Source organism: Pseudophryne corroboree, chromosome 10 (genome assembly GCF_028390025.1).
Source record: "Pseudophryne corroboree isolate aPseCor3 chromosome 10, aPseCor3.hap2, whole genome shotgun sequence".
NCBI classification, from domain to species: Eukaryota; Metazoa; Chordata; class Amphibia; order Anura; family Myobatrachidae; genus Pseudophryne; species Pseudophryne corroboree.
Window position 1 is genome coordinate 252,216,984 of NC_086453.1, and position 26,159 is coordinate 252,243,142.

Genomic DNA, 26,159 nt, shown 5'->3' on the forward strand with positions numbered 1-26,159 from the left:
GCATTCTCCAGGGTTAATACATCTGCCCCATTATTTTCACAGGGATTTTAGAAGTTATAAAGTAAATATAATAGTTCTGAATATATTTTACAGTAATTATTATTATTATTATTACCATCATCATCATCATTCTCAGACATGTGAATATATTTTCTGCTTTGATTAAAGTTTATTAGCCAAAGTTTCTAAACCCATTCTACTTTTGGCAGGTCAAGACAGCCGGGATGCTTCCTATTTACTGATGAGCTTGGCTGTGAAATACATAGCTGCAAACTCATCCTAGAGGGTCTTGTGAGAAGGTTTGTGCGTAATGCACAAATATACACACATTGTGTCACTCCACTCAGAGGAATATGATGTACTTAGCACTGTGCTGGAACGACACAGGGACAATCAGGACATTATGCTTGGAGCATTCGGGTGCCAAGGAAGAGTAACACAGCGTACCGAGTGTGTGGTGAAAAGCAATGGCGAGGGGAGGAGGAGGAAGGGGTGGGAAGAATACACAGAGCTCCCATTAATTTGTTTACTTCTGAGCTGTGGATCGCAATTCTTTGCCTCCACTTCTGATTGTTCCTATAGTGGTCATACAAACATATAATGCGCAGCTGAATACACATATTCAGCACCTGATTGGCTCTCCCTGCGACTAATATGTACCACTTGGAGAGCAGGTGAAGTTGTCTGGTTCCTATAGCACTTTATAGATTACAAATACACAGTTGGGGACAATGGGCTGTCACAGACCTTGAACCCACATAACCTTTACACTGCAAAAAGGAATGGAAAAAAAAGTACCATGTAAGGAGACATTTACTTAGAAATAACGCAACAGGAAAAGGTTATTCATTGGATTACAGACCGTGACGCTGCATGACAATATGATGATCCACTTTATGCATTAGAAAAAAAAAGAAAAATCAAAGTTTCTGGTATATAATCAGAAAACAAAACATAATAATAATAAAAAAAAAAAAAAAATGAATTTGAAGGACGAATTTCCCCTGGCCACTTGTGGCTCTCCAGCTGATGTGAAACTACAAGTCCCAGCATATCTACCCACCAATCAGCAGTAATCAGCAGTTAAAGCATGCTGGGACTTGTAGTTCAACAGCAGGAGAGCCACAGGTTATCCAGGCCTGCACTATCTTCATTTCTAGTCCTAATTAAACTTTCTATACAATCGGGTATTGCTAAATAATCAAAGAGCACCTGGTGTGTGTGTGTCCCAATATCCATAACCTAATCTGTCAAGACACTAAAGTGGATATGATCACAGATCATCTTTCTTGCATATAATGAGTTAAATGAAAAGAATCGTAAAACAATGTTCTGCCATTACTTTCTATATGTAAACATTCAATATGCCTACAGTCTGGAAGTTTGAGCCTGTTTGTGTGCTGAACTGGAGAGTGTGAAGAGGAGAATGGGAGCTTTAAACCACTGCCCTGGTTATGCACTCTCTGCTCCACCCCCTGATTACATTAGAGCAGGGAGGAAAATAGAAAAAGCATGTATCTGTAATCTTGCATGATGATACACTTGGCTCTAAGCACTGTACATACTGTACCAGAGCTCTGGCAGAGTCCCAGTGTGGGCAGAGTGCCAGCTGCACAATAACAAACCAAACCAACGTAAGAAGAAGAAAAAAAAGAAAAGAAAAGAGATGAGATGAGAAAGAAAGCATTCCAGTGAGAGAGTGCAAGAGACGGAACTCGGGAGGGGAGAAAGCATGCAAGAGACCGAAAGAGAGCAAGACAAACAAAATAATGGACAGAACAAAGGAAAGCAACAATAAAAAGTAATTTATGATAATCACCACAACTCATTACGCTCATTCCATTCAGCTGGAAAAAAAAAAAGGGCCCAGTTGTGATCAGAGAAACAAAACTAAAAAGTTTTAGTATTTTCCAGTTTTCCTTTTAAATAACTAGTTAGCTGGTGGCCATTGCTGCAGAACTACAGATCCCAGCATCCCCAGTCACGCCTAGCTCAGACAGTAGAAATGTAACGCATATTGGGGGTCATTCCAACCTGATCGCACGCTGCCGTTTTTCGCAGCGCAGCAGTCAGGTCACTAATGGGCATGCGTACAAAGCGGATCGTTGCTGAGCGATGGATTTAACGAAGAATCCATTCGCACAGCTGATCGCAAGAAGATTGACAGGAAGAAGGCGTATATGGGTGTCAACTGACTGTTTTCAGGGAGTGGTTGGAAAAACGCAGGCATGTCCAAGCGTTTGCAGGGCGGGTGTCTGACGTCAATTCCGGGACCGGACAGGCTGAAGTGATCGCAGCGGCTAAGTTCAGACCTACTCAGAAACTGCACAAACAATTTTTGTAGTGCTCGGCTGCACAGGCGTTCGCACACTAGCAAAGCTAAAATACACTCCCCAGTGGGCGGCGACTATGCGTTTGCACGGCTGCAAAAAAATAGCTAGCGAGTGATCAACTCAGAATGACCTCCATTGTACTGTGAGACAGTCATTGAACCGTTGTACTGTAAATGACAAACGTATTAAAGAAAAGAAAATAGATCACCCCTATAGAGCAATGTTCTCCAATATCCTCCTGTCTTGCAGTTACACAGCCACAAGGGCACCATGCTGGAATAACCGCGCAGTTTACCATACACTTACTCCTCCAGCTTCTGTAATGGTCACACGTTCCTGACTGCCAGATAGGAGCAGTATGAGAGTAAACAGTGGCCACTGGCTATCAGTGACTGAGCACAACCATGGCAGAGACAGTCCAGATAGCTCAGTATGCAACTACACATCACCCTGTGCTGCTGTCACCCTGGGAAATTACTGCATGGGACCCTTGGTCCTCACTGGTGGAAGGGAGGATATTTGGGTATTGGAGAAATGTGCCCTTAGGTCCTCCCCTTGTCTGCGATATGGGATCATATGCAAGATTTACTCCTGCTTCTGTCATATGCCTGAGGTCATGGAGTTGTGACTGCACATACACTGTAAGTGGAGAGTGTCTGGGGGAGATGTATCAAATCTTTAAGAAAGATAAAAATTTAGATGTTGGCATAGCAACCAATAAGATTCTAATGGACATTTTACAGGCAAAGCTAGATAATAGAGTTAGAAGCTTTGGACAACTTCTCTATTTCTCTGGAAGATTTGATGCATCACCCCCTCTGAGATTACAGTAGTCTCTTTGGGAGTTCAGAACTGTGAAGACAGAGTTGGCGTACCCTCAGAAGGCTCTCTATATGTGCCGGTAAGGAGATGCTTCCCTGGCTGGAACCGTATACTGGAAGAGCAGAACGCTGTCATCAGCCTCCCACAATAATTTACAATCAACTGACAATCTAGAGAGACTATGGGCTATATTTATCATCAGTGATCTTTGTGGTGAGGCATTGTATTTTATACCTACAGCTACTTATCACTATTATTAACCATTATTATATTGCTGTGGAAGCAGAATGATACTCAGCTGCCACAGCAACACTTATGAAAGGGCTTACCATTGTGAGGCCCCTTAGCTCCTTTACAGAGCACGTGTGCATCCAGAAGTTTCAGGGGCACCTTCCACTATTTTACCAAAAATTAATTACTGAATAAACAAAAAGATTTTATTTAATAAAAAATAAAAAATAACAAGACAGATGTGATCAAAACATTAAATATAACTTTCTATATCTGATAACATCATCGGGAGATGTACTGCCACAATACTTGATAAATAGGCTTCTCCATTCAAAGACATTGGGAAGATTTTGCCAGTGAAACTTACACCAGATGTTATTACAGAAAAAAAAAGTGAATTAATTTCAGACCCTTGATACATACAGACAAATATGTCAAGGAGTAAGGCGAGAAGAAACAGATTTTTTTTTTTATTGTAATTGTAATCTTGTTCTTTACAGTAAATAGTCACATGTAATCAACATATTAACACCCCTGAGCTTATGCTTTTATATATATATAGTCCTAGAATATTCTTCTAGAGGAGTACTGCAATGGATGGTAGCCAAGAAAACGGTCACAGCTGTGTTGTATATTTCATAAGAGAATGGAACGGAGCAGTGTGCACAGTGGTTAGCATTACTGTCTCACAGCCCTAAGGTCATAAGTTCAATTTCTGACGAATCCACTATCTGTCTGGAGATGGTAAGTTATTCATGGTTTGTTGAGTTTCCATTGGGAGCTCTGGTTTCCGCTCGCCAGCCAAAAACATACTGGAAAGTTAATTGGCTTCTGACAAAACAAGAGGAGGTGGTGTTGATGGGGGGTACACTTTACCTGGACCCTCTGTTGTAAAATCGGGCACTGAAGAGAGGAAACTGCTTCGTGGAAGCAGCTTCTCTCCCTAGCCCGGTATACGCTGCCTCTAGGGAGTACCGCTGAGCAGCAGCAGCCCTCCTCTCTCTCCTTGCATAATATGCCGCTGCGATACTATACAACAGTCAGCTGTAATGGGCAGGTAAGTAGTGTTACGGAAGTGTGGCAATCGCACTGATTACACAGCTCCCAACCTTCTGAATCCGCCCCTGGCTGCGTGCCCTTTTGGAGGGAACGTGGCAAAGCCTCCACGATTTGGCTATCACCCCCACCTTTGGAGCTGCCATTGATAAGGAATATAATATTTCAGAGATGTATGTCAATTTGATATCTACGTACATCTCCAATGTTTGCAGATCTGTGCATGCGCAGGAGCCACACCCCGCGTGTGCAGATCGGATTCTGCGACCAAGCCACAGCATTATTGAGCTTATTATAGCACAAGATGCAGCGGCTGTGCTATAGCGTCCATTGCTGAACCAGGGCCATAGACTGTAAGCTCCACTGAAGCTGGGAGAGATGTAAAGGACTGCAATGCTCTCTGTAAAGCGCTGCGTAATATCTGTGTACTATTACATCAGCCGTTAATAAATAAGTAAATAAACAGTATACCTTCCTATTAGACCTGCCTGGTTGCTGTCTTGACCTAAAGGACTTCTCACCCCTATAATAATCCATTGCTGTGCTTAGCCAGTCTTGTATTTGTTTCCCAGCAAGCATATGAAACATCTTTCATGCAACAGAGACGTGTCCTGGCAGAAGAGTCAGTTTGGGGTGTTCTCCTCTACCTGACTGATCAGAGACTTTACATACATTAGCGCAGAATAGGATTTGCACAAAGATTTTGTTGATGCCAGGTGTTCTGTTAAATGATGTGCAGGAGTCCTGCGTCATCAATACAGTGCATTGCAGCTGGGGGCCTGGGGAATTGTAGGGATGCAGTTCATGAAGGTTATGTAAACATATCTTTAGTTAAATAAAACTAATGTAACTAGAGGGGCACATATTTTAGATTCAACGTCCTGACAAGTCCACTTGAAAAGGGGAGTTTAATAGGAAACACAGAACATATTGTTTGACTTTGTACAAAAACTGGTATTAGCATATGACCAGCAATCTAACCAAGGGAACAGATAAACACCGGACATGAACTGTGAATCATTATTGGACCCATAAAGATCTAAGCAGTTCTTTGTGAGGGAAATTGGCTGCCTTACATGCAAATTTTCAACTTGCACTATGCAATTTGCTATATCAATTTTGTCACTGAGGCATAGTTTCCTGTGTAGGACAGGCTACTGCTGCCCGGCTGACAGATGTGGACCTCAAAATCTTTAAATGGATCGCAGCCGGTATATTTTACAAAGTCTATATTTTATGATCTTTGTGGACTGCATGAATGCAATGCACCCACACTGCTCTGCTGATTCTGTGAGAGTGTAACTTCCACTACACGCTGGTTATAGATATAAAGTGAGATGGACATGTGGATTCTCACCTGAATGAGCCAGCAAGTGCATGCGAAGTCTCAAACTGTCCAGAAATCTCTTTCCACAAAGCTCGCAGCCATATGTCTTGATACCACTGTGCAGCTTCCTATAGGAAATATAAAAGAAGAAACAAAATAATGAGAAGTCTAGAAATGTATATAGTTTTCCCTAGAACTGTGCTAAGTATTGGCATATGAAAGGATTGGAGAACACCTGTTGGACAGCCTTGTACTAGAACATCCTTCCATACATGTATCAGCAGGACCAGATTCATCACTGATAGAGTTTGGCTCCAATAACATCCCTTATATCTATGCCCACCGATAATGGCAGGTGGGTACATGTCCTCCCAAAGTGAATTTGGCCATAAAGCATTTTAGCAAACATCTTGCAATGTCCCTTGAATTCTACTCAAATGCCAGCAACGTGTGGATGGAAATTAATAGTTTAATTAAACATTAATTTACAGCCAAAGTTCAAGTCAATAATGACTCAAATAGTATAAGCTTCTATGATGCACTAAACCATTCACAATGGTAATCATAAAACTAAAGTAAGATTGAGAATGCGCCGTCTCATCACTTAGCATACAAGACATACTACTCATACCCTAGTCTACATTTTCAATGTTCTAGCATTCCAGAAGGCAGCTACACATTCACCGAGTGAGATAAGACAATCCAAAGAAACGGGATCGGTATGGTATCCCGCCGAATGGGATGCCTTAGGGCAGTTTAGCGACATCCGAGCGGTGGAATGCCGGCATGGGGGTGAGCCACAGGTTCTATTCTTCCTCTATGGATTTCGTGGATACCCATAGAGGGGGAATCACCTACCTCACCGGTATACCGGCAGTGGTATGGTGCCCCAGTCGGGATCCTGGCGTCTGTATTGTGACAGCCGGGATCCGGACGATCGGTATACTGACCAAAGAAACATCCTTATTTCTTCAGACTGATAAAGCCATCTACATCTTGTTATTAGAACTCTTAATACCATTATTATCATTGTATTACATGTTACAGTGTTCCTAATAATCACAACTATAAAACTACCAGCGTGAACAACTCATTTCAAGGACAGTCTGAGCTTAACACCAAAGCAGAGTTCAATTGATGGAAGAATTCTTATTTGAGGGAAAATAAAAAATTGCAAACCTGAAGCTAGAGTTAAGGGAAAGAATTGATAACTATGAACTGAAACGGTGATTTAAAATACAGTATATTTATATTGTTTTTAGACGGTAAATTGAAAGTGCGAAGGGTTTTAATTTAAAAGAAGAAATATGCTCGCAGCTGTAATGTGTGTGACAAGTACGGCGTACTCTTCTTGAGAAAGTGCTGGCAACTGATGGTAGAAATTCCTATGTCTTTGCCAGAGATCTTTAAAACTTCCGAAGCTTAAAAAGGAAGAAGGTGCTCCCATCATTTTAAAACTAAAGAAAAAAAAACAAAACACCAGACAGCCATGTGACTCGAGCTTTGAACAGACTATTAAATAAAGTAAGACATTTTTTGGAGTATGTTAGATTCCAATAAAGCCAATTATAATAATATGAACCAATTCCCGTTGTTCCTCTATATTTGTCTGAAAGAATATTTTAAATGATGGGAATATCATCACTGTAGGGCTTAGTTTTCCCCCTTTTCCCCTGCCACAATTACCTGGATTATTGCTGGGTCTACCTGGGTCGTGGCTCAGTGTCTTGAAAAATAACCCAGGTTGAGTGACCTGGGAATCCGTGTAGGGGCACAGTGTAAACAGCGTGACCCGGATTATGCTTAAAAACTGCTGATTGGCTGTGTATGCAAAGAGCCGCCTCAATGGAGTGTTTTAGAGTGGCATGCAGGGCAAACAGAGGTTCAGTGTAAACGGGGCCGACCAAGGATCAACCTGGGTCCAGGGTGCAGTGTAATCGGGATCTGACCCGGTTTTGACCTGGTTTGGAACCATGTCCGGAAATCCATGTTGAACCTGGAATTTTGGTGCAAACATGCTCTTATATCCCTTTCAGACATTAGACCCGGGTAACTGCCGCGTCTAGCATACCAGCATATTCCCAGGTGTGAGCTCCATGACCCTGGTCGGCAGAATGGTCGCGAACATTCAGACATACCAAAATCCTGGCTTTATGTGCGTTCACAGGAATAAACCCGGGCTTTTGATGATGTCTGAATGGGGTATCAGAGATACGGAGTGCAAAACTTTGTACCCGTAATAATCATTTTTGTGCCTCATGAAAGACAGATGTGAAACGCACAGCCTGATTTACCATTGGGAAGGAGTACATGAATAACCGTACACATGTGGGCAGCATGCAGTACTTCGCCTGCAATCAAAAAAGGTTTGCATTTACACTACATACAGTTAAAAGACTTCAGATGGGAAAAATGGGGGATTAGCCTTTCCGTGTTTGCTGGATCAATGATGGGCAACAGGTGGCTCTAGTGCAGCAGGAGCCCTCTGAGCGTTCACCTGTGGCTCCCCGAGTCCTCAGGTCTTATTGTAATTTCTTTGTAATAGTTTGTAGTCTTAAATTACTGCAGATTGCTGATATATTATTGCAGATAAGTACTGCTTCTTTGATTAAATGTATTGTGTTAAGGTATTACCAAGATTAATGGTAATGTGTGACCCTTTTCAAGGCTAGGGGATACCCATCACTATGCTAATATTTGCCTCCTGCTACAAACTTGTGGCTAAGCATTACTACAATAACTTCTTGATGAGAGACGGATGACCTTTGGCATTTACATGGTTACTAAACTAGTTACAAAGTTCATGTAACCACTGGTTGGTAGCACTGTAATTAAACTGCTACTTCTGCAATCTGCTGCAGGGTCACAATAGATACAACTTAGCAGAAGTTGGAGTGTCACAGGCTGTCTAGTCATTCTCTCATTATCGGCTGTGAAACACAGTAACTTATTATTAGAAATATGCTCTTGATCACCAATTACACTTGGCGAGGAATTCGGAAAATTCCCAATATTTGTTGAATAGATGGACATAGCATAGAGATAAAAAAAAAAAAAAATAATAATCTGGCAAATCTAAGGAGAGACAGTAATATAAAAAAAAAATAGTTGCACATTTAATTGCTAAATGAAAATATCCGTAATCCACCATAATTAATCAGATGTACAGGAACAGTATAACTCTGGCACACAGTGTCAGCCAGATTCAAACAACAAATAAAAACACAGTTTGAAAATATGGAGAAGGGGGAAATGCAATTATGGATGTCTCTGGTCAGCCGAATCAGCGCGACAATAGCTGCAGCGTGATCTCACACAAAATTGCTCACACCCCCATAGTGTTGCGAGCAGTTTAATGCAAATTCACATGGGTGAGAGGGGAGTGCAAGATGCGATGCTGTTGCCGGCGTTAAAAACACCACAGCAACAATAAATTTGCACTCTGCAATTTAATTCCTCGCTATGGCTGTTGTATAGCAAACTCAGGGCAGAGGGTGGGTGGGTGGGGAAGGGGGCTCTTACATAGAGAATACATAGAACTCCTACATTATGTGCACTCCATAAAAGTGATGTTTTATTGAGGAGGTGTCAAAACCAGATCCACTTTTTACTTATTAAAAGTGGTAATAAAATGGCACTATATTATAAAGATAGCGTACAAAGAACAATCCTAAAAAGCTTCCATTTCTTCCGCTTTTATAAACTGCCCCAAATGTGTGGAAAGTATTGATATAAGGTACAAGCAAACACAAAAATCTACTGATAAAGCTCACACTGTAATGTAACTTTTTCACTTAATTTAATAATAATAAAACATACAAACAATTAAAGACACTCACAATGACCAATTTGTACAGAGCATTTTTGGTAGCTATTTAATTGCAAGCCTTGGATTTGAGTACATTTTACAGATGCCCAAATGGGAGTTAAGTTTACGACGCGCTAACTAAGTTGCCCTCAGAGAGCTGTGAATATGAACAAAGAGTGGGAATAAAACAGATTCCTCCAGCTCTACATTGATACATAAAACCCTTATGGGCCATACACACAGCGCGATCCGCCGCAGAGCTTCCCGATGGCGGATATGGCCAACGGACGACCCGGCGGTGGGGGGCAGTGAAGTTTATTCACTCCCCCGTCACCCGGCTCAATAGCAGTGCAGGCAAATATGGACGAGATCGTCCATATTGGCCTGCATGCACAAGTGATGGGGCACCAGCGATGAATGAGCGCGGGGCCGCGCATCGTTCATCGCTGGTGTCTCCAAACTGAAAGATATGAGCTGTATCTCGATCATTAATGAACGAGATTGTTCATATCTTTCAGTATTCTCGCCCAGTGTGTAGGGCCCATCAGGCTTTACCATCTAAACCTTCTGTCTATATTTGGGGTCAGTTCAATTCAGCCCAGATTGAATAGCTTTGGGAGAGAGCTCCCGGAGTTAGTTATTCAATTCATTGCGATGTAATCCCCAACCAGAGGATTTCTTCTCGCACCCCTCCGGTTGTGCAAGCAGAAATACGGCAAAAGTACTGTCGCAGTGCTGGTTTCTGCCCTTAGCGCGGCAGAAACAGCATCGCGGCGGGCACTTAAGCCGGAGAATGGAGGTTCTCACGAATAAACACCCTGTTTAGTCTGTGAGAACTGCCCATCTCCGACATAACAGCACACTGAATAGAATAGCACTGGGAGCTCCTTCCTGGTGCTATTAATTCCGCGCTGAATTGAATTGACCCCATTATGACTCCACCTACTGTCCTAGTCCAGATTTTCAGTCGGAAAGGTAAAGTGGCCTGCCCACAAAGTAACATCGTCTCATAGTAAGAAGGATAGTTACTAAAGAAAGCATTATTATTGCCATCACTATGGCTACTTTTAAATAAATGTCACCCATTACCTATTCACTTCTTCAAATAGCAGATTTACTAAGGGGGAGATGTATCACACCTCTCAGAGAGCTAAAGTGGAGACATTGCCCATAGTAATCAATTAGCTTTTACCTGTGATTTTATAGACTGTGCTAGATAAATGGTAGCTAGAAGCGGATTAATTGCTATAGGCATCTTCTCCATTTTATCTCTCTCAAAGGTTTGATACATCTCGCCTTAAATATGTTCCCATAACTGGTAACAGAGCAGACAAAATGGATTTCACAAAAGCACAAGGAACTGTATCTGCACAAAAAAAATAACAGGATGGACGTGTCTCAATTAACTGATAAAACTCCTGGATTACACTGACAGATTTGACTGATCTATCTGCAATTGCAGCAGAGCCATGAATAAGAATCATGGATTAGGATCTAGGACACCCCATTGAGATAGAATCAGAGAACACTAATGATTTAGGAAATGGCTTTAATTTGGAAAGTGTTACTGCAATAAACATCAAAACAACAATGCAACAAGGCAGCATTTACAAGAAATTGATATGCATGTAGGGTTATGTAACATATGTAATGCAGAGTTAGGGTAAGGACACACTAGAAGATATGCCAAATGATGGTAAATGGTAGTTTTGACAGACCAAAAGAAAACGTCCAATATACAGCGTACACACTACCCAATAATTGTTAAGTTTTAAACGACCCCTATAATTCCAAATTGTCTCTCTAATCAGGGTCTCCATACAATGATCAGCAGAAATAGGGCCGAGATCCGTACACGGGTTAGGTACACAATCCCGGGAGTTGAAAATCCATATGGTCAAAATCCCAACTGATCTTGGATCAGTAACTTAACCTTATCCGCAGGGCTGTAACTAGGTGTGTGCTGATGGTGCCTTGCCCACAGCGCAACTGCACTGAAGGCGCATCATCTGGCAGCACACCCCCATGTACAGCCGTTGTGTTAAATGAGGGAGTAGTATAAGTTCCTCTGTCTGCCAGCGTCTGTCTCCCGCAGCCTCAGGGACGGGAAGCGGTGCCGCAGGCGCCATTTGGAGTTACACAGGCCCCGTGCAGTAATTCCGCCAGTGAGACCCCCCGCTGCAGGGAGTGGGAGCGCTACGGTCAGCTCCCATATATGCGAGGAGCCGCTGCCTGTGGTAATTCCGGCTGTGAGAGCCTCCGCTGCCGCCTGTGTAATGGAGAGGACCCACATCTGAACCGTTGCAGGGAGTGGGAGCGCTACGGTCATCTCCTGTATATGAGGCGCCGCTGCCTCTGGTAATTCCGGCTGTGAGAGCCTCCGCCGTCGCCGCAATGAAGAGGACCGGCATCTGAACCGCTGCAGGTCGTGCTGATCCCGCCGGCAGAGGACTGGAGAGGAGCGTGTGTACATGACTGTCTGCGCCTGGCTGGATTGCGGATTGCCCCCACAGGTGAACGCCCACACACACACGCTCTTCTCTCTCACTCTCCCTGCCTGAGACACACACACACACACACACACACACACACACACACACACACACTCCCTGCCTAATGTGTAGAAAAAAGGGGGCTCTGTTGCTGTAATATGTAGCAAAGTGGGACTCTGCTGCCTAATGTGTAAAAAAGGGGGACTCTGCCTCCCTTATGTGTAAAAGGGGGACTCTGCTGCCATAATGTGTAAAAGGGGGACTCTACATGCCATACTGTGTAAAAGGGGGACTCTACAGGTCGTACTGTGTAAAAGGGAGACTCTACAGGTCGTACTGTGTAAAAGGGAGATCTGCCTGCCGTACTGTGTGAAAGGGAGCTATGTGGCCATGCCCCTTCCCCACAAATCCACACCCCTATATTTTTGCCGCGCACCTGCGTCGCACATTGGCCCTGTTTTATATTTGGTGGTGGTGGTGGTGGGGGGGGGGGGCAATGCTGTTTCTTGCACGGAGCGCTAAAATGTCTAGTTACGGTACTGCTTATCCGTAACCCTAATTTTAACTCACTGCTCCAGCAGTCTAACACTAACTCTCCCCCTAGTGCCTAACCCTACCCCCTGTACTTACCTCCAGGATCCATCGAGTTTCTGACCATTAGGATCCCCGACTGCCTCCCCTGTACACACTGCATTTTGCAAATGGTTCCAAAAGGACGTGAACGGCATATTGTGCGCAGCACATGATATAGTGATAGCAGATTCTACACATTTTGGACCGACCGCTGGGCCCTGTTGCAGCGTACACACTATCTGCCAGTTTGGCTCGAAAAATTGACCAAATGACCAAATATCAGCCAGGTTGGCACAAAAATGATATAGTGTATATCTAGCTTTAGTTATAGGTAAATTGGGTGCTTTTTATTCAAAGTTGTACACATCTCCTTTGTGGTAGATTTGCAGCTAGGCATCATCAGCATGCCAACACTGACAGACATTAGGTGCAATAGATAAATCTCCAACAGATGTACTTTCATTTACATTCAGGTCTGCACATACATTTGAGTAAACGCATTGGGTATGGTATGCCGTGGCCGGGATCCCAGCGGTCAGCATACAGACGCCGGGAGAATGGAAGGGCCACAGTTAAGTTGCAAGGACATTCATAAAAATAAGGTAGATTAAACTACATTTACAGAGGAGAAGGTCCTAACAGAACTTTCAAAACTAAAAAAGTGGATAAATCCATGGTGCCAGATAGGACACACCCAAGGATACTATAAGAGCTAAAAGATGTGCTGGTGGCACCATTAACAGAATTATTTAACAAGTCACTAAATACAGGTGCCATTCCAGAGTATTGAAAAAGAGTGAATGTAGTTCCACTGTACAAAAGTGGAAGCAAGTAACCACAGACCAGTAAGCCTTACATCAATAGTAGGGAAAGTAATGGAAAAAACTATTGAAATAAAGAGTTGTGGAATATCTCAAATCAAACAACTTACAGGATCCAAAACAGCATGGATTTACTGGTGGGAGATCATGCCAAACCAATCTTACTGACTTTTTTGACTCTGTGATGAAAATAATAGATCAAGGTGGGAGTTTAAATTCTGCCACAGGAATTTTCCTGTTCTCACACCAAGAGACGTATTTTTTCCCAATACGGTGGTAATGTTTAGACGTTATCCCCTTTCTGGCTTGGAATAACCATAATGGGGATCCCCTTCCAGTCTAGAATTTGACGCTCAACCTCCATGCCGTCCAACGTAGTTGTGGTAAGTCTTGATAGACGAATGGCCCTGTTGGAGAAGGTCCTCGCGAAGAGGTAGAGACAACGGGTCCTGCAGGAGCATCTCCAGTAGATCTGCATAGCAGGCCCGTCTTGGCCAGTCCGGAGCAATGAGAATTGCTTGAACCTTTTCCCTTTTTATTCATTTGAGAATCTTTGGGATCAAAGGGAGTGGTGGAAACACGTACACCATCTGGTATACTCATGGAGTCACCAGAGCGTCCACTGCCACTGCTTGTGGGTCCCTCGACCTGGAACAATACCGCTTGTGCTTCTTGTGGAGGCGAGAGGCCATCATGTCGATTTGTGGCATTCCCCACCGACGTGTCAAGCACCCAAACACCTCCGTGTGAAGGCCCCACTCTCCCGGGTGGAGGGAGGGTGTGTCTGCTGAGGAAGTCTGCTTCCCAGTTGTCTACTCCCGGAATGAAGATCGCGGACAACGTGAGAGCGTGTATTTCTGCCCAGACGATAATTTGTTTGACATATTTGAAATAATCCCTTTTAATTAATCTAACCATACAGGTTCTGATCCACTAACCTGAGAATGTGTACTGTCCCGAGTACACTGTAGAGATCCCCCAGATTGAGAAAAACAAACACTCTGCTGTGCATGATACTCCTTTGATATATTAAATGTAAAACACACACACACACACACACACACACACACACACACACACACACACACACACACACACACACACACACACACAGTGTGATGAATAGGTTAAAGCACAGTTAACACACACAGAGCCCTTCTAGAGAGAGACAGAGTGTATTGGAGCCAGCCACACAGCGCCCCTATAGCTAAAATACAAACTTAGCTGGGTCGCAAACTAAGTACCCTAATAGAGCTTAGTACACCAAAATATTACTCCCCCCCTTGCTATGACCCCCTGGTACCACTGAGGTGCTCTGGAGTCCTTGTGGAGGAGCTGCGCTTCCCTGTCAGGCTGCCTGTGTAAGCTGCAGATGGGGAAATGGCGCTGGTGAGCTGCTGGGTCCGCTCATAGTGAAGGCCCTGCCCCTGTAATGGCACGCGGTCTTCCCGGGTTTTATACTGGCTGAGGTGCAGAATAAAGTCTACAGTGGATTAAAACCCGTGTAAGGTATGCCAGTGAGTGGGTAATAGTAGTGGCTCCAGCTGCCCCACACAGCGGTCACACCGTGCATCTGAAGCCGCGCTCCTACCCATATGCCGCCATTACAGCATGCGACACCGGCCACCTACTCACCACTCTTCAGAGTTCTGGCTCTGTTAGGGGTGGAGGCATGCTGCGGGTCTGTACACTCGCCGTGGTGGGGCTTGCGAATAGGACCCTCAGGAGCTCAGTGTCCTGTCAGCGGGGAACGGGACCATTAAACCTAGGGAGGTTGGACCATTAAACCTAGAACATATATTTGCTCTATTCAAATGCTAGGGGTCATAGAGGTTTATAATAGGTAAAGTTGTATTATATGATGTCCACAAAAATAAATAGGGGAGACCTGTATTTGTGTAGATGGATTGCAGCATATTCGTAGAAAACATTAGGATTAAATTGTGTTCACTAATGTATTGATCACTTTAATAGATGTGGGGCATGCTGTGTGGTTTGGTTCTTTTCATTATTACTGTCCTTATTGATTGTAAATCCATATATCACATTATGAAGACGCTTGCTTTTTTAAAGGATATTTTAGCTACTAACCGGCACTGTCCATTGCAGTCTTTGCAGAACCGATCACACGTGGGCCGAACCTGCTGCTGCAACAAGATCAATGTCCAATTTGGCTACACACACAGATGTGGATGAGTGGAAGTTTAATTCAAGGCATGTTAGAGCAGCTGGAACAGGTTGACTAGACTTACCAGCATGCCATATACTGAACCAATCAAATTTGTTCAAACTATCAGGCTAGTGTTGGAGCCGTATATGATGTGACATTCAGCCGATCGTGCAATATGTAACGCAGCATTGCAGGATGGTGGCCCTAATTCAGACCTGATCACAGCAGCAAATTTGTAAGCTAATGGTCAAAACCATATGCACTGCAGTGGGGCAGATATAACATTTGCAGAGAGAGTTAGATTTCTGTGGGTTATATTGTTTCTGTGCAGGGTAAATACCGACTGCTTTATTTTTACACTGCAATTTAAAGGGAGAAGTCATAATCATGGGAGACTTTAATTTACCTTATGTAAATTGGGAGGGGTCTTTTCCAAGCTCAGCTACAAGTGCCAAATTCCTAAAATCCTTACAGTGAGTATCTCTCAAGCAATTGGTGAGGGAGCCCACTCGCAAAGACTCAATACAGGTTGAGTATCCCTTATCCAAAATGCTTGGGACCAGAAGTATTTTGGATATCGGATTTTTCCGTATTTTGGAATAATTGCATACCATAATGCGATATCATGGCGATGGGACCTAAGTCTAAGCACAGAATGCACTTATGGTTCATATACACCTTATACACACAGCCTGAAGGTAATTTTAGCCAATATTTTTAATAACTTTGTGCATTAAACAAAGTGTGTATACATTCACACAATTCATTTATGTTTCATATACACCTTATACACACAGCCTGAAGGTCATTTAATACAATATTTTTAATAACTTTGTGTATTAAACAAAGTTTGTTTATATTGTGCCATCAGAAAACAAAGATTTCACTATCTCACTCAAAAAAGTCTGTATTTCGGAAAATTCCGTATTTCGGAATATTTGGATATGGGATACTCAACCTGTAATAGATTTAATTCCCACAAATGGTGACAGGATATCAGACAAATATGTAGGTGAGCACCTGGGAGCCAGTGATCCTCAAGCAGTATGGTTTAGTATGAAGACAGGATCCAAGTCCTGTCACACAAAAACAAAGGTGTTGGATTTTAGAAATGCTGACTTTGCTAACATGGGGAGATGTTTAAGTGATTCATTTGCAGACTTGAGGGACTTGGAAGGAGTGCAGGAGAGGTGGGAAAAACTGAAAAGTGCAATACTAAGGGCAACAGACCTTTGTAACAAAAGGGTTAGGAAAAGCACCAGGAAAAGGAAGCCAGTGTGGTTCACAAAAGAAATATCAACTAGTGTGAAAGCAAAAAAGATGGCTTTTAGGAAATACAAACAGACTCAAAATAATAACGACAAAGAGGTGTATCTTGAGAGACGGAAGGATGCGAAGAAAGTGATCAGACGTTCAAAGGCAGAATCTGAGGAGAAAATGGCCCAGTCAGTAGATAAAGGGGGAAAAACTTTTTTCAAGTATATAAATGAAAGGAGAAAATCAAATGGAGGAATAATAAGACTTAAGACAGAGAGTGAGCATTTGGTGGATGGAGACAAGGCAATAGCAGATCATCTAAATAATTATTTTTGCTCAGTATTTACTACAGAAGGAGAATGGAAGGGCCACAGTTAAGTTGCAAGGACATTCATAAAAATAAGGTAGATGAAAGTACATTTACAGAGGAGAAGGTCCTAACAGAACTTTAAAAACTAAAAAAGTGGATAAATCCATGGGGCCAGATGGGATACACCCAAGGATACTAAAAGAGCTAAAAGATGTGCTGGTGGCACCATTAACAGAATTATTTAACAAGTCACTAAATACAGGTGCCATTCCAGAGGATTGAAAAAGAGTGAATGTAGTTCCACTGTACAAAAGTGGAAGCAAGTAACTACAAACCAGTAAGCCTTACATCAGTAGTAGGGAAAGTAATGGAAAAACTATTAAAATAAAGAGTTGTGGAATATCTCAAATCAAACAACTTACAGGATCCAAAACAGCATGGATTTACTGGTGGGATATCATGCCAAACAAATCTTACTGACTTTTTTGACTCTGTGATGAAAATAATAGATCAAGGGGGAGCTGTAGATGTAGAATATCTAGACTTTAGTAAGGAATTTGACACTGTCCCACATCACAAACTGCTAAATAAACTTGAAAGCGTGGGGGTGGATTATAAAACCGTTAAATGGATAAGAACCTGGTTGCAGGTTAGGAAACAGACAGTTGTAGTAAATAGAGTGCAATCTATGCAAGGAAATGTTACTAGTGGAGTTCCCCAAGGATCTGTACTTGGACCAGTTCTCTAATATCTTTGTTGGTGACATTGCAAATGGTATTGACGAGAAAGTATGCCTTTTTGCAGATGATACAAAGATATGCCACAGGGTAAACACACCGGGAGGGGTAAAACAAATGATTGATTACCTAGCTAGGCTTGAGTAATGGTCAAGAATGTGGCATAATGCTAAAAAATGCAAAATCATGCACTTGGGTCTCAAAAACCCAAAGGCTAAATATAGTATCAAGGGTACTATAATAGAAACTACTGAGGAGGAAAGGGATTTAGGAGTCACTATTTCAAGTGACTTGAAGGCAGGAAAGCAATGCAACAAAACAATGAGAAAGGCAAGTCAGATGCTTGGTTGCATAGCGATCAGAAATCAGTAGCAGGAAAAAAGAAGTAATAATGCCACTGTATAGGTCATTGGGACGGCCTCATCTGAAATACTGTGTCCAGTTCTGGAGACCATATCTCCAGAAGGATATAAATACATTAGAGAGTGTACAAAGAAGGGCAACTAAAATGGTGCATGGCCTACATCACAAAACTTACTCGGAAAATCTCAAAGATCTTAACATGTATAGTTTGGAGGAGAGAAGGGAAAGGGGGGACATGATAGAAACTTTCAAATATACCAAGGGTTTTAACAAAGTTCAGGAGGGAAACATTCTTCAAAGGAAGAGGAGTATTAGAACTCGAGGACATACACTGAAACTGGAGGGAGGCAGGTTCAGGGGAAATTTAAGCAAAAATTACTTCACAGAAAGGGTAGTGGACAAGTGGAATAGCCTCCCATCAGAGGTGGTAGTGGCTAAGACTGTAGAGCAATTTAAACATGCTTGGGATAGGCATATGAATATCCTTACAAAGAATTAAGGTTCAAAAAGGGTTGAGATTACCTAAAGGATAAAAAAGGGGCAGACTAGATGGGCCAAGCGGTTATCGGCCGTAAAATTCTATGTTTCTATGTCGATTTCAGTTTAAACACACCCCACCCAAATCTAACTCTCTCTGAAGATGTTATATCTGACCCCCCACCCCCCCTGCAGTGCACATGGTTTTACCTATTAGCTAACAAATTTGCTGCTGTGATCAGGTCTGAATTAGGCCCGGTGTCAGCTTTGGCCATTCAGTTTTACTTCGCCATATATTATGGCAAGACTATTCATTGATAAAATGCAAATATCCATGTCTTCCACTGAGAACAGAACAAGATTAGCAATTTACTTTACCTGCAGCTGGAGTCTAATACAAACAAACAGATATTAATTTGTATTCTATTTACAAATGGTTTAGGATTTTGTTCACCATCATTTTAATTTAGTACAAGGATAAGCTTGCGATAGATTGTAAGCTTGCGAGCAGGGCCTTCCTACCTCTATGACTGTTATCACCCAGTTTGTTATTGTTATTTCAAATTGTAAAGCGCAACGGAATTTGCTGCGCTATATAAGAAACTGTTAATAAATAAATAATAAATAAATAAGCTCCCTTCCAACAAACTCCAAACTTGTAGAACTGAACCATGGGTATCTCATGACAACGGAAGATCACAAGACAATTATGTCTGCTATGCTTAAAATTCATGATTACGAAAGAAAAAAAGAAAAAAAATTGTGATTCATTTCTTTAACTTGAGTTTGTGTTCAGGGCAGGGCCGTTGACCACTTAAAAACAAAATAGATAAGGGGGAAGTAAAGTCCAACCTGACTTATTACAAGGTGTGCAAACATCTTCAAGGCAAGGTCAGTAAATAAATAATTTTACAGAAACCAATATGTCACTGTCTGCCCTAAATTAACCATTGTAATGAGTGTTTAAAGTTTAGTCTCAGTTTTCGAGAGGAAGACCGGTACGGTTGATGGGCATCAAACAAATGTATTAAGAAAGAGAAACCAATTGGGGTGGGGGTGGGGGTGGGGTAGTTATTGTATGTTTGTGCTTTTAAATAAAGTGTAGCGGCCAGGAATCAAGGTTGTTATAATAGAGTGATATCAATAAAGTTTTGCAGTTTCATTGATTTTAGAAATTAAACTGGAAGAGTCAAGTTCATGATGAAACTATATAGAAAATACACAGCAGCTAGGTATCAACTGGCGGTTTGTACTACAAGCATTCTTCAACCAATTAGTCATGTGCTGACTTATCAAGATAGTTCATATCCTAAAATATATTTTCTAATAATCTGGTCAGCTAGTGAATTCTCAAGATAGTGGCGACATATGTGCTAATTTGGTTGCTTGAGGCTACTGTCGAGGAGCAGCTTCTAATTTAGTCATACACGCAGGATGACAATATGGCAACATTCAGCCTTCCATCTTCTTGGGCCATATTACTTCTGCTATTGGTAGTGCCAGTTATAACAAAGTTCATTGAAGATGGTGGTCAACTTCCAGCTGCTTATACCTGTTGAAGGTTCCACTTGAACCTGATCAAGTATCTCAGATATAGCAGCATGCGGCCAGCATTTGCATTTTTCCCTGTTAACATCCAATTGAGATATTACAGTGATGCTTTTAAGCATTGGGTACGGTCCAATTCTTAAAGCAGGCATACTGCTTCCTGTCCCCACATATTAGTCCATGATCTGGCATGAATAGCATGATGGAAGTTTTACATACATATACTACAGTAAGATGTCTACATATACTACAGTAAGATGTCTGCAAAGTGTTTAAAAGTTTAGTTCCCCATCTTTTAACAAAAAACAACAACAAATATACCAGAACTATGATGGGAAATTGGCTGCAGTAGGGCTGCATGCAGCTCTGAATCTGCACCTGAGGACCCCAGTTCCTCCCTGCATTAAGGTCAAATTTGTTTGGTGCATCGGTGTCCCTATCTTTTATTAAAAGTATTGTTTTAACTTGTTACTGAGATTAAGGGTAATGTATGGCAATACTGATCACACATGTTATGGCTGTACCAATGGTGTAATGGTTAGAATTACTGCCATCACAACACTAAGGTCATGGGTTTGATTTCCTCCGTGTTCCTAACTGTGTGGAGTTTGTATATTCTGCTCATACTTGCGTGGGTTTCCTCCGGGTACTCCGTTTTTTTCCGACAATCCAAAAATATACTGGTAGGTTAATGGGCTTCTCAAAACAATTGACCTTAGTGTGCAAGTGTGGGTCAAATCTGCCGGTTCTTATCTGCAGTCAAATTCTATGTTGCTATGTGGGCCCTGATAGATCAGGTTACCTATCACAATAATAGAGAATATTAGTTAAGCACTTAGGCTATGTTACCACAGTATGTACTGATAACTTAAAAAACAAAAACGTGCGGTGAATAAAGGTTATATTCACCAAATAAAAAAGTTTAGCCTTTCCTCGGTTTTGATTTTTTATTTATTTTCTTGTTTTATTTGAAGCAGTTTTTAATGACTATGGCATTAGCCTCCTTGCATTTTGCTACACGACTAAGTAGCTGAACCTTCTTCTGTCGTGGTCCGATGGATATCTCAACGCGTTGTTAAGGGGTTCAGAACACATTCCCCTGCTGCCAAGATTAGTCGGATTGCGCACTTGAACATGACAGCCGCAGAGGCAGATACGGCAGCTGTAGACACGAGGTCGGAAGGTAACATACCAATCAATACCTAGTTACAGGCTTCAGTCTGTAAGCAGGAAGAGATGAAACATGGCAGGCACAAATGCTCAACATGAGATTACAGCATCAGATGATATTTGTTAAGGTAAACTCTACATGGAAAATCTTGGAACAAACCAAAATACCCATGTCACTAGGCTTACCAAAAAGCATACAAAACCTATTTTTACACTTTTGTAATAATGTAATCCTTATTTTATCAAATCTGACCAAAAAAAGCCACAAATGCCACTTTAACTACAGGTTTTCAATGATTAAGTCAAATACAAGACCACCAGGTGCTTACTGTCTTTCTACAATCACTACAAGGAGCTCTGCTAAAAACTTTAGAGAGAGCGAAGTTCCAGGAGCAAAGTAAATGCATTTAATAATTTTTTTTTTTAAAAAGACAAATTTTTAGCTAGAATTATTTATTTTTTTTAGACATTTTTGATAAGAAAGCTCTCCCTTATTTGCAACGGCCGTGCACACAATACCTCACACCTCAGTGAGGTCACTGCTGGACTGCAGTGAGTATTGACTCAATACATAGATTGCACTCCGCTGTGTGTAGAACGATACACTTTAAATTACGTCACATGTTTAAAAACCAAAGTACAACACATCCAAAATTTATTAATTAACTCCTTATCTATAGAATGTACTGCACATCTGCAAATATAAGCAATGGTATTTGCTTTGGCTAAGACGCTAGTAGAAGACAGTAGAATTTTACTTTGAGATTATTACAGATATTTTAAACTAACAAACAAAAGAAATGAATACTCCATTCAGAGCATCAAGAAAAGATTTTCTTGGTTAAAGCGACGTATGGATTTAATCCATCTGAACTAATAGTATAAGTGGATTTTTTTCCCCTCCTTTCCAACACGCAGCCAGCACAATGCTTAGGAAGTCTGACAGAAACCTATTTAAGGTCATTTATTGCCTTAATAAGCACCTTTGTCCAACAGGCAGTTTTTGACAACAGTGATAAATTCCAAATTTATGTCAAACATAGCATATGTTTAACAGCTCATTTCTAAGCAGAAGCAGCGGGCTCCCCTATAAATCACAGCTCAGTCTGAAATGAAAGCAGATTATAGGGCTGGAGCTATTGAGAGAAATATAAATCAGGACAGTTTAACTCTTAATGCGGCACAAATTAACTAGATAGGTGGGGAAAGTTGGCTGGCAGGCGCAGAGCTAATTGTAAACAGGAAATTAACATGGTTACATGATCTATATATATATATTTCTCTGTATCTATATTTATCAATATCTATCGTATTGGTAGGGCTGAGCTGACAAGTGTTTTCATGTTGTTACAGGTTCAGTGGATCTTGCTGTAACTTAGATGTTATGGTCATTTGGACTTTTTGTTTTCTTTGCAAGAAGACAAAGAAAATGGGCACAAGACGCTGCAATGGGAGAATTCATGGCACAGTAGCATAGTGGTTAGAACTGCTTAGCTAGGGCACTTGGTTGGTTTCTTACCACTCTGCATCTCCATGGCATTTATAGGATCACCGTGTGGGCTTCCTCCCACAACACTAACACATACTGGTAGGTTAATGGCCTTTCTGACCTTAGTGACCCTGATGTATACCTCCCAACAATGTCCTAGAGGTAATCAACCCAGTTAGAGGGGTATAAAAAAAGGGCATGATGTCTCTAATTGGAAGTGTGCACCAGATACTACTAATACTCTGAAAGTGCGAGGGGGGGGGGGGTTCCATGTGCACCAGTGGCATGGTGAGTGTCGAACACTGGCTAACCCAATGGTCAGCAGCGGCCTATAACAAATATCTGGTGTAGTATGGGGGCCACACAAGAAGTCTGTCAACCTCATTCCCACTGGAAGCCTGTTTGACAACTCATGTCTAAGGACATCCTATGCACACTTCTGATCACACATTTTCCGGTACCCAAGTGACAATATAGCTTTACATTAAACACAAACACATTGTTATTTAAGATAAAGCCACTGTGATGTCAGCTGCAGGATTAGCACTGTGCCATCTCTCTCTTTTGCAAATCTGGAAGGTTAGCAGTGTTATAAGAGGCTAGACTATAAAAAGGCTTGGAGTGTAAGTATTTCCTTTCCTATAAAATATTCATTACCCAGTGTGTGAGCCAAGTAACTGAGACCTCAAACATTTCTAACTTTGTACTGCAGCAATAACAGGCTTTTATTGAATCCTTCTCCTTTTATTTATACCAGACTATAAATATAAGGTTATATAGATGCATGTGAGCGCTTACACACATACACAGGTATAATACATAAAACAGTACTGCGCTAGTTTAAAGCAGAAGGGTAAAAAGACCTGTTTTTATTTCTTCACAACTACCAAAAAAATTGCCCACTTGTCCCTGTGACTCTAGCCTAGGGGGGAGCCAGCGGAGACAAACATAACCCTTCGCTTCCCATGGCAGAGTGGGAAATTAGGTGGTATAAGAAGATCCTTTATTTTCTATTCATGACCTATGGAACGGATATCAAGCAAAAAATAAAATAAAAAAAACTGTTACCCCTGATCATTAGAAACCACACTAGAAACAGGACCCATTTAGGTCATGATAAAGTTAGTAAGAAAAAGAAAAATGACATGAAGAATTTGCAGTGTCTACCCTGTATGTATTTTCATGCTCCCAGCCAAGCTGGCACAGTTAAAGGCAAAATCAGTTCTATCTTGAAGCAGAATTTCAGAATCCAAACGGATACTGTCCACAGGTTATTTGTGTAACAATAAGATCTCCTCGGTGGGCCGGCTCCAAACATGTGCGCACACACAAAACCATACAAAAATAAAAACTGCATTAACCCACAAATAAGAAAGTGAATGAGAATAGAGGCGAGACAGTCAGATATACAAGCTGTAGGAGAAAGCAATTACAGGGTAAGTAGCTGGCAGCTGGATTCCCAACGCTTGCCAAGTTGGTTTAAACGTGATATAATGTACCTGTCAGATGCCACCTTGGACTGTAGTCAACTAAAGGGATCTTTATAATCATATTACACATCTGAGAATATATCGATATACACATATGTATCACAAAGTTTCTAAAAAATATATATTTTTATAATTTTTTATAATTGTTGAGGATAAGCAAGTTTACTTTGGTGAGTGCTGGGTTCTTTGTTTGTATTTATTAGAGCGATGTGGTCATGGGCTACATGCACCCCGCCCTGTGAGTGGTAAGTACAGCTGTGTACCCTGCTTTTGTGGTGGAGAGTGCTGTGTTACATGCACCCCACCCTGTGAGTGGTAAGTGCATAGCTGTGCCCCGCTTCTGGTGTGGTGAGTGCTGTGGTTTTTTCTCTGTGTGTATATATATATATATATATATATATATATATACACACACACATACACACTAATATATATATATATATATATATACACACACACACACACACACACACACTTACATATTGTGTATGTACAATTGAAATAAGCAAATTGGAATTACTGAGTGGAATTTATTGTTAATATAAGCGTATACTGTACCATGAATGTATTTGGTATCTAAAGTCTCATATTAATTGAACATTATCATCAAATGTTACAGAAATCGTTATTTCCCTATTGTTATACACAGAACAGAGGGATGCCTAATATACACATGATAAGGATTAATCTATGGCCAGGGTGCAGCAATCATAAACCACATAATGTAATGCTAAAGTATTCTGTAAGCTGAAACAAGAAAAACATTTCAAAGACAGAGATTCATTTTAATAATAAAGACCTCAGATTGCCAAGATAATGGAGACGGACGATAACACAGAAATGTTCTCTCATAACAATTGTTTGCTCGGGCTACAAGTAGTAGCACTTTGCAGGCTCCATAGCTCACATTAAGAGGAATCGTACCCACTGCACACAGCAGGCGATTCAATTATTAGCATACTGTAATCATTTGTATTCTTTCTGCCTGGATTGGGAGATCTGCAAAGCTCTGATACATTTCCCCCTTCTAGAAAACTCATCTCGTATGCCCAGCGGCCATTCTTGTGTCTATAATTAATCCTTTAGTGTGTGGGGTGGTTAGAATTGTGATTCTGTCAACTGGTAATCGTTAGATACAAGAGAAAACAAAAATCTGGTTCCCCTCCTCCAGCCTGGGTGACATTCGGTGCTAGCAGCTTAAAGAGTTACAGTCCCAGACATTAGCCTTCAATGTGAGAGATGTTAAACAGTGACAACAAAAGTTAAGTACTGTACAGTCCTTTTCAGGCAATATAGTCAAATGTGATTAACTCTTTACTTCATTTTATGCAATGCAAGTAAATTAAATATTCTGACAGTAGAGCAGCTTTTGATTTCCAGGACCAACGTTGCAAGCCCCTATTTTGTATCTGATCATGAAGGGTCTATCGGTACTTAGGGTTTGGTTTGGTAGGGTTTAGCACCACCCAGTTTTAATGTGCAACGGAATATGTTGGCACCTTATATGTAAATGTTAGTAAATAAAATAAATAACCGTATTTACTAATGTCCTCTATGCCTTGCACGCTAAAATTGGAGGCAATAATTAATTTTATTGCTCAAATAAGGGTAAAACACTTTAGATTCTCCCAAATCCCCTATAGTATAAATGAATTCAGTGCAGGGTTTTATACTTTATTAGGATG

At 41.4% G+C, this 26,159-nt stretch overlaps 1 protein-coding gene across 1 annotated transcript in view; it reads right to left on the reverse strand.

Annotated features, from left to right (window-relative positions):
- Positions 1-26,159, reverse strand: part of ZBTB16 (zinc finger and BTB domain containing 16) — a 180,989-nt gene that overhangs the window by 82,875 nt on the left and 71,955 nt on the right. The window contains exon 3 of the mRNA XM_063943191.1: positions 5,800-5,897. Coding sequence (XP_063799261.1) covers positions 5,800-5,897 — 98 coding nt within the window. The remainder of the gene's footprint in view (positions 1-5,799; positions 5,898-26,159) is intronic.